We start from the raw sequence: 10,265 nt of genomic DNA on the forward strand, positions 1-10,265 counted from the left end.
GTTCTTGGGTGGGAGAGGCCTGTGTCCGGCAAGTTCCTCCTCCTTTCCCTGTTCCTAGGGTGACAGTGGCAGGACCCAGACTGTCCCTGCACCCATACCTGTTCCTCAGGTGGGGAAGGTAGACTTCAGTTCTGTGTTCTGTGGTGCCTACGTTTTCAACTTATTTACTCGCGTAAAACTGAAAAAGTACAGGCTCTGAAATGTACTCAAAGCAAGAAAGGAAAAAATAACTCTTTGTAAGAAGCTTTGTGCAAAGCTAAACAAACCCTTGTGCTATATTAATCTAATCTAAAAAAAAATAGTATTAATAAATTAAAATACAACCTTTACATCAGTTTTAACTTGAATTCTAATTCAATCAGCTTGAATCAATTAAGTAGAAAATGAGCAAAAGAGAAAAATTAAAAAATACACTGAACAAAAATATAAACGCAACACTTTTGTTTTTGCTCCCATTCCCCATGGGATGGATGTAGAGACCTAAAATTCATTCCAGATACACAATATAACCATCCCTCCCAAACAGTGGTCACAAATCAGTCCAAATGTGTGGTAGTGGGCACATCTGCTATATTGAGATAATCCATCCCACCTCACAGGTGTGCCACATCAGGATGCTGATCTGACATCATGAGTAGTGCACAGGTGTACCTCAGACTGCCCACAACAAAAGGCCACCCTGGAATGTGCAGTTTTGTCTCACAGCAAAATGCCACAGATGCCACAAGCAATGAGGGAGCGTGCAATTGGCATGCTGACAGCAGGAATGTCAACCAGATCTGTCGCCCGTGCATTGAATGTTCATTTCTCAACCATAAGCCGTCTCCACAGGCGTTTCAGAGAATATGGCAGCACATCCAACCGGCCTCACAACCGCAGACCTCGTGTAACCACACCAGCCCAGGACCTCCACATCCAGCAGGTTCACCTCCAAGATCGTCTGAGACCAGCCACCCAGACAGCTGCTGGAACAATTGGTTTGCACAACCAAACAATTTCTGCACAAACTGTCAGAAACCGTCTCAGGGACGCTCAACTGCATGCCCGTCGTCCTCATCGGGGTCTTGACCTGACTCCAGCTCGTCGCCGTAACAGACTTGTGTGGGCAAATGCTCACATCCGATGGCGTCTGGCACGTTGGAGAGGTGTGCGCTTCACGGATGAATCATGGTTCACATTGTTCAGGGCAGATGGCAGCTGAGAATGTCCCAGTTCTTGCATGGCCAGCATACTCACCGGACATGTCACCCATTGAGCATGTTCGGGATGTGCTTGACCGGCGTATACGACAGCGTGTACCAGTTCCCACGACTATCCAACAACCTCGCACAGCCATTGAAGTGGAGTGGACCAACATTCCACAGGCCACAATTAACAATCTGATAGACTCCATGCGACGATGTGTTGCACTGCATGAGGCAAATGGTGGTCACACCAGATACTGACCGGTTCTGGGTCCCCAGACCCCCAATAGCGCAAAAAACTGCACATTCCAGGGTGGCCTTTTGTTGTGGGCAGTCTGAGGTACACCTGTGCACTACTCATGATGTCAGATCAGCATCCTGATGTGGCACACCTGTGAGGTGGGATGGATTATCTCAATATGGCAGATGTGCCCACTACCACACATTTGGACTGATTTGTGACCACTGTTTGGGAGGGATGGTTATATTGTGTATCTGGAATGAATTTTAGGTCTCTACGTCCATCCCATGGGGAATGGGAGCAGTAACAAAGGTGTTGCGTTTATATTTTTGTTGAGTGTAGCTATATTTTCTGTTGGGTGAGTTTGACTGGCACTACTGTTTATGGTGTCATTATACTAAACAGTATGAAGGTGAATTAATCTTAGCATTATTTTAACTTCTGTAGTTTCACTTCAAATTCATCTCTGCTATACTTAATGTAACCTAACTCTGACCATGAGCACACCATCCACTGTGCACCACTCAAACACAATGCTTTATTTTAAATTCATCATATTAATGCAAGCTAACTAGATTATCCTGAACTATGGTGCATTTTCATGAAACCTTTAAATGACACATTAGCCTACCTCAGTTGGTTTCGCAGCAGCTTTATGAGCACTTAGATGTAAGATTTAAATTTCCAGTTTATTTCATTTCATTTAATTTCTTTATTTATTTCACACATGGTTCAACAGTGTTTCGTTTCCCACATACAGATCCTCCTTCCCATTAATATAACACTGCACCCATGGGTGAAAAGGAGCAGGAAGAAGAATAAATTCTTGTTAGCACCTGCCCCTTATGTGCAATCCAATTATTCTTACAAGAGGACGCCAGTAACCCCCAAAAATCCCTCTAACGTGTATTTTTATGTAACAATGCAAAACTAAACAACAAATCTGTATAATCAGCAATATACAGCACTAAATGGCAATGAAAATTTTTCCTTCCACATTTAGCCCAAATTACTTTCATGTTCTTCATATTGATTTATCCTTTTAAGTATATAACACATTTTAAAACGGTGCATGTTTGTACACCTCTTGAGATTATCTTGAAGAGAATTCCATATTCTTATACCCTTAACTGTAGGACACATTTGTCTTTGTGTGGTCCTAGCAAACTGATGCTTAAAGTCAAACTTCCTTCTACTGTCCCCACTTCCTGAACACAATACAAACACATACCACTTAGCAGAGGTTAAATCTAATCTCTTCCTCCTCTCCTACACTGTCTTTATCTTTCTCCATCACTGAGTGAAGTTAACTTTTATTTCTCTCCCTGTGAAATACAGCAGCTGTACTTTTAGCAAGCAACACACTGTGTAACAAACTGTAAACAGAAACTGTGTTCACCAATGTTTGTTGATTGGATATAAATGTTGCATTTGAAATTACTTGCTTTTCTCGCTCCTCTTCTGTAGTGCTAGATAGTTGATGAAGTACGCAACTATAACTTACAGACATGTGCACTCGTTCCAGTCTACTTTGACTCTGACTATGGTAAATGGGTTTGGCTCCTCCTTCTCTTTTATGCTACATACCAGCCTGTTTTGAAAATGTAGGCAGTAAAAAGTTCTCATATTTCTTTAACAAGGGAATAAAAGTAAAAAGTTGAATAGATTACTAAAAATTCTACTTAAGTACAGTATTAAAAGTATTTGTACTTCATTACTTCCCTCCTTTGCTGCAAATAAACCTCATAATTCAGAAATTATTGGTCATGCTTGGGAAAATAATTACTGGAAATCTTAATTAAAATGTTCAGGCACCTCTGATGGAGAGTTGTACTTCAAACTAATTTTTAATTTAAGCTTGTTAAGAAATATATATATTAAGAATAAACTCTGAAGAATAAACTGAGGAGCCGAACATTTAGAATGACAAATTAACTGATGACAAAACTTACAAAACCTAACATAATGCTCTGGAGGTTTCTTACACTATGAATGTGTTATGATTCATTGATTTTTTTTAAATTTGCATTCTGTAACAGCATACCAATTTTGTGCTTTTGGTGAAGTGAAGTATTAACCAGTTTGTAGCGCCGCTTGCTGTGTGGATAACAGTGTCTAGAGTAACTTTTAAGGTTAAAGATAATAATGAACCAAATAAAGGTCTCCATTATAAAAATTCAGGCAAATTATAAGATGCAAATAGATATATAGAAATATCTTTGTTTCTTCTGTTCACATAACTGTTTTAAAATAAATGTAGTTATAATCAAACTAACCAGACAGGCAGTAACACAGCCTTAAGAGACAAACATGAAAAAACAAATATTTTTCTTTTGAGTAAGTACAACAGATAAAGAAATAATGTTCTGATAATAGAATGTGTGACAGAAGTAAAGGGTGTGGATGGTAAAGTGTCATTTTGATAAAGTACTGATTTTAAAAAAACAAACAATAAAAATGAAAAAACAAAAAGACAGGACATCTGCTGCTTGCTAGACACTTTTATATGCGTCTCTTCCTTCCTGTCCAAATGAGGTTAAAAGTGTGATGACATTTCTTGAAAAAAAAAAAAGACAAATGAGGAAGAAAGTATTTTCCTGTGTAAGCAACTTGAAAAACAATGCACAGTGACTAACGGTTGTGCAAGGTCACATCAATTTCTGTTAAACATGAAAGGCCATAGAGATGAATCTGGTATGGTTCCGGATATTAGAACCCTCAGCTCTCCAGCCAGGAGTGTTGGCTTGAACCGGATCACTGATGAAAGCGTTGAAGCTGCTGCATCTGTGTCAGGTAAGACACAAATGAAATTTTAGTGGGGTTTTTTACACTTTTTAGTGTGTGTAATGAATGTGTGTGTGTGTGTGTGTGTGTGTGTGTGTGTGTGTGTGTGTGTGTGTGTGTGTGTGTGTGTGTGTGTGTGTGTGTGTGTGTGGTCCTTTACAGGAGGAAAGCTGCATAAATGGATTGCTGGGAGCTTTTGTCTCTTATGTATCCTACAGGCTGCTCTCAATGTTTCCCTGCGTCTGGCTCTGCGTAAGATGGCTTTAATTATAACTTAAATACTCATGTTAATAAATGTTGTTATTGTGGAAACAGACAACAGAATGGTCTATCACCACTGTTGCCATCTTATGTATAAATGATGCATGATGTCCCTAAGCTAGTTTATTGTTACGGTTATTTAAAAGAATAGTTTTAAAGAAAAATGTTGTGTTGGGTGGTCATAATCTGATATTTTGCTAATCTCTACACTAGGTACTGATGTTACCTGTGAAAATCGAACTAATGTAGAAGACAGTTTGAAGAAGATCAACTTTGGTAAACATCATGGGGATAAAAGCCCTCTAATAGTCACAAATAAATGCTTATTAAATATTGTGCACACATAATTTGTCAGGTTTTATAAATGCCACATAATAATTCAATAAAGCTGCCAGAAATATGGATAAAATTTTACAGTGTGCAAATAAGCACGAACTATATACACTACCAATCAAAAGTTTGGACACACCTTCTCATTTAATGGTTTGTCTTTATTTTTACTACTTTCTACATTGTCGTCGTCATCATAGTTTATGTATATATCACCTTAAAAACGCGCAAGGCTTACCAAAGTGCTGAATAACAGAAATATAAGAGATACAATAGGAATAATAAATACAATAAAATAATAAACATTGTAAAAACAATAAAATATAAGTAAATACAAGTCAGAGTCAAAAGCCAGTGAATAAAAATGCGTTTTTAATCTGAATTTAAAAACCAGCACTGATGTTGATTGACTAATGTGAAGAGGAAGATTAGATTGTAGATACATACTGAAGATATCAAATATATGAAGCAAGATATATGGAAGAATGTAGGCAAGAAAAAAAATGATAAAGAACTTGATGTAAGTTTTAGATTGCTGAAAGAAGCCACCCTTTGCTTTGTTGACAGTGCTGCTAACCCTTGGCCTTCTCTTACTTAGCTTTATGATCACCTGAAATAGTTTTCACTTCACAGGTGTGCCTTGTTTGGGTTCATTTGTGGAATTTCTTACCTTCTTAATGGGGTTGCGACCATCAGTTATCTTGTGCAGAAGTCAGTTTGGTACACAACTGACAGCCTATTAGAATTCATGCTATAGCAAGGACCAATCAGCTAAGTAAAGAGAATCGACAGTCCATCATTACTTTAAGAACTGAAAATAAGTCAGTTATTAATTTGTTAAAACTTTGAATGTGTCCCCAAGTGCAGTCACAATACCATACCATACACTTTGCGTTTAGTCGGACCAGCATTTATTTTTCAACAGGACAATGACCCCAAGCACACCTCCAGGCTGTGTAAGGGCTATTTGACCAAGAAGGAGAGTGATGGAGTGCTGCCCCAGATGGCCTGGCCTCCACAGTCACCTGATCTGAACCCAGTCGAAGAGATGGACCGCAGAGTGAAGGCAAAGGGGCCAACAAGTGCTCAGCATCTTTGGTAACTCTGTTGGAAAACCATTTCAGGTGACTACCACATGAAGCTCATCGAGAGAATGCCAAGAGTGTGCAAGTTATCAAAGCAAAAAATCAAAAATATATAACACATTTTGAGTTATTTAACCCTTTTTGTTTACTACATAATTCCATATGTGTTCATTCATAATTTTGATGCCTTCAGTGAGACTACAATGTAAATATTCATGAAAATAGAGAAAAACCATTACATGAGAAGATGTGCCCAAACTTTTACCTGGTAGTGTATACTTTCATACATTTATGCAATACATTCAGTTTAAAATTATGTTTTTATCATGCTCTGCTTATGTTTCAAGTGTTGGTAAGCTCTCTAAAAATATCAGCTTTGCAGGATTCTATGAATAAGGAGCGAGAAGAGCAGAAGAGGCAACTCGATTATATTGGTGAATACACGTGTTTCCATTAGTTATCAGAAAACTGGCAATGTATGTAACAGCTCGTCTCTCTTATCTTATGGCAGCTTCACAGCTGAATTTCCTGACAAAAGAGAGAGAGGAGTTGAAGAGGAAGCTAGAGGATTTTGGTAAGTGTGAGCATGAAACTCATACTCATACTCATAACATGATCATATCGTTTTCTTGCTGCCAGGATTGCACAACCAGTTATTGGGTATAGGTGAAAATGCTCTTTATGATTTCCTTACTGTACTGCCTTATGCAGAATTTTCTGAATCGTTTTAGTCATTGCTGACATCACTGTTGGGTTTTGTTTAGTTTCTGTTCTTCTAAGTCACGTCTGTTTTTGTATTTCATCTTTCTATGTTCCCTGGTTTCCCTCCTATCTTCCCTCTGTGTCAGGTTCATTTTATTTTCCCACTTCTGTTGTTTCTACGTGTTGTGTTGTGTTTACTTCCCCATCTCATTATGTCAGTTGTGCCACCTATCCCCTCGTTATCAGGAAGATATATTGTGTCTGTCTCCCTCTGTCTGTTGTGGCACCATCCCTCAGCTCTCACATCTGTGTGTACACTAGCTCTTTACCTCCCTCCTCCAGGTATCTTCTAGTGCTTTTGATCTTGTGTAGTTTGGGCTTTCATCAATAAATGTTCATTTTAAGTTTACTCCTTCCTTCTGTGTCTCTGCATTTTGGTTCCACAAATAACCAGCTCAAACAACAACACATGACAGGGGATATACCCATTCACAGCACTATACACTATATACACAATACCAAACAAACACATTCAAATGAAAACTATGTTGTATCTTTTAACATTTGACACTTATTTCACAGGTGTTATTTAGGTTTGTACAATACTGTAACTACAGTTCATTCTTTCTTCTCATGAAAGCTCACTATGCGCAACAAGGTTGGCTGTATTTCAACAGCAGTTTCTATTATATTTCTTCAATCACGAAAACTTGGCAAGACAGTAGAGATGACTGTTTGCAGAGAGGCGCAGTCTTGGCGATCATCAGCAACACAGAAGAACAGGTATGTTCATTTATGATATAATTAGATAACAGAGTGAAACATTTAAGTAAAACAAAAATGTGTGTGACATCATTTCAATGGTTGATTGCTGCATGTTTATGTTTATGTGTAAGGAATTCATAAGGCTGCAGCAGAAGGTAATGTGGATTGGACTGACTGACAGAGAGACAGAAGGAGTTTGGAAATGGGTGGATGAGACTCCATTGACGGCAAGGTTTCCACTTTAAAAATTTATCAAATTAAATAATTCCTCTATTTACATGTTTAGATTGTAAATATCATGAACTTGTTGATTTTAAGTTGTTTCTAATTTGCACGTGTTTGTGTTGCGATTTTGTCCTCTTTATCTTTCAGCTTCTGGTACTCTGGGGAACCCAACAATTTTAAACGCAGAAATGAAGATTGTGTAGTAATAAATCACTACTATGATTATGAAAACAACTGGAATGATGCTGCATGTGAAAACCTAAACTTTTGGCTCTGTGAAAAAGACATGTGAAACATGTGGGTTACAGTTTTGCTTTGTTCCTGCTAAATAGTTTTAATAAAATATCCTGCATTAAAAAAGTCTAAAATGTGAATGTTCCCCTTTAAGCCCTTTGTGAAACAGTAAAAGTAAAGATCTGTGTATTGTTATATCTCACTCAAGTGTTCATACAGGTTAATCAGGACTTAACAATTAACAGATCTTTGGGGCCTACTTTCCAGGCCACTAAATCTTAACCCAGTTAAATACCAAGTGCACAGATTATAGAGAAGAACTGCTGATAGCAGGTGTGTGATTTGTTTTTGACTGCAAAGCCACCCTGGCAAGTACATATTCAGTGGACGCAGGATTGACATACAGGGGACCCTGGTCCCCCAACTAAAATACTATGAAGTATGTTTATACAGTGTAGCCATGTCAAAAACTGTTTTTACAAATGAACTCATTCTCGCAGCTGGAAATACTCTGATTTAAGCCTTGCAGAAGCCAGAAAACATAAACTCACTGTAAATTAATTTGACAATTTTCTGCCATATTCTTATGTGGTGCAACTCGGACATTACATGGTTTTTATTAAAAGTTTAAACTTGGGAATATATTTTCCTCGATGTGGCCTCTAAGATAAAATGACTTTGAAACCTCTTGCATAGAGGAACCAGGGACCATAACAAAAACTGGCTCAACTAACAAACCATAACTTAAGATAGAACTACAGCAAAGCAGGAAGCTCTGTGCTTAAAACTGCAGATGCTGTCAAAAATGAAAGAAAGATAAGGAGGTTCGCTATATCCAACGAGGATGGATATACTTCAAACACAGTTTATATTACGTTTCATCTATTGAAAACACCTGGAATGACAGCAGAGAGGACTGTCTGCAGAGAGGGGCAGACCTGGTGATTATCATCAGCAGAGAGGAACAGGTACAGTATATAGGAGCAAAATCTGTTTCTGAGACACAAAGACAAAAGTGTCTCAGTATTTCTATATAAGAGAAAAGTCCTGGAATGATGTACCATGTGACAGTAAAAAAGTCTGGATTTGTGAAAAAAATGTAGAGATAATTTAACCCACCAGAAAAGATGTAAGATGTAAAATCATGACAAATATATGTAGTCATATAATATCACCATTGATTTCAGGTAGTCAGCTGATTTTAAGTGAAAGCAGAGAGGCAGAAGAAAAGACAACCAACATAATACTTTGTTTATAAAGTTGGTGTGCAGGCTGTTGTCTGTATATTATATAATCTTATATAAAGCTTCTCCAGCTTTTCTCAACATATTCCAGAAAAAAACCTGAGTGCCATAAACATGTGGACTGATCTGTGTGAGGGAGGAGGGAGGTAGTGACGTGGCATTTCAAACCATATAGTTTTATCCTTCCACACTGAGTAGTAAAATCTCCATCTTACTTACTTTTTTTTTTTTTTTTTAAATTTAAGACAACTCAAATGACCAGAGCTGATCAGCTTTTTGAATGAAAAGTACTAGTAACTTACTTAAACTGAGTTCTAAAAACAAGTTGATAAAAACTCAGTCTACTTGATATTTTTAGTTAAACACATTATTAGATTTTACAGTGTGAAAAGAATTTAGATAATGTTCAAATTTTCATTTAAAAATATATATCTTTACCTAAATGTGAATGGATTTTGCCACAATTAAACAAATATGTAGGACTACTTTCTTCCATTTGCCTAATATCACTAAAATTAGAAACATCTGGTCTCAAAGTGACACTGAAAAATTCTATAGAGTCTAGTGTCCTACTTTAGATTTTTGCATTTTCTTTTTAGTGTTCTGACTATTTAGTAGGTTCTCGCCCCTGTGTCCTCTCCTTGTATCTGTGAGTTCCCTTGACTAGTTTCTCCTCCTTGTGTTTAATTTCCATTTTTTCCCCAGCCCGTTATGTCTGTGCTCTCCTCGTGTTCTCTCTCCCCCTCTGCGTACTTCCTGTTTTACTTTGATAGTCTCCCATCAGTGTACGTCCTGTCGTGTTTTCTCCTGCCCTGTCTTGATAAGATTATCAGTGTCACCTGTGTTCCCCGTTTGCTCCCACATCCCTTGTTATCCTTCTGTGTATTCATGTCTGCGTCTCCCTCATTTCTGTCGCGTCCTCCCTCATAGCTGTGTGTGATTCTCCCCGTGTCTCCTAGTGCATATTATAATTAGTTTTTCCCAGTTTAATTTTGTATTGTTTATATTGCCTGTTTCCCAGCAATAAAGGTGTGCTTTTTAGTGATGGGCAGATGAAGCTTCATGAAGCACTGAAGCTTTTCATCCAATTGGTTCACCCCAGCGCAAAACTTCTTGAAGCTTCATTTGCTCTAGTAGGACATCTACTGGACGTAAAAATATTAGTTGGCATGAATTTGAAGAGTGTGGCCTTTTGCACACAGCCTGTAAA

General features: G+C 37.9%; 1 protein-coding gene across 1 annotated transcript; it reads left to right on the plus strand.

Moving 5' to 3' along the window:
* The first annotated feature begins 4,094 nt into the window (after positions 1–4,094).
* Positions 4,095–7,869, plus strand: LOC146630830 (uncharacterized). The gene is made up of 8 exons (XM_085356130.1): positions 4,095–4,218; positions 4,372–4,461; positions 4,684–4,746; positions 6,260–6,319; positions 6,397–6,459; positions 7,228–7,370; positions 7,484–7,584; positions 7,725–7,869. Exons 1-8 carry the CDS (start codon positions 4,095–4,097, stop codon positions 7,867–7,869), a joined length of 789 nt encoding a protein of 262 aa, XP_085212256.1.
* Positions 7,870–10,265: the final 2,396 nt, after the last annotated feature.

This window comes from Diplotaxodon limnothrissa, linkage group LG6 (genome assembly GCF_057381915.1).
Source record: "Diplotaxodon limnothrissa isolate DT_005_m linkage group LG6, D_limnothrissa_male_GT1.1, whole genome shotgun sequence".
Classification (NCBI taxonomy): Eukaryota; Metazoa; Chordata; class Actinopteri; order Cichliformes; family Cichlidae; genus Diplotaxodon; species Diplotaxodon limnothrissa.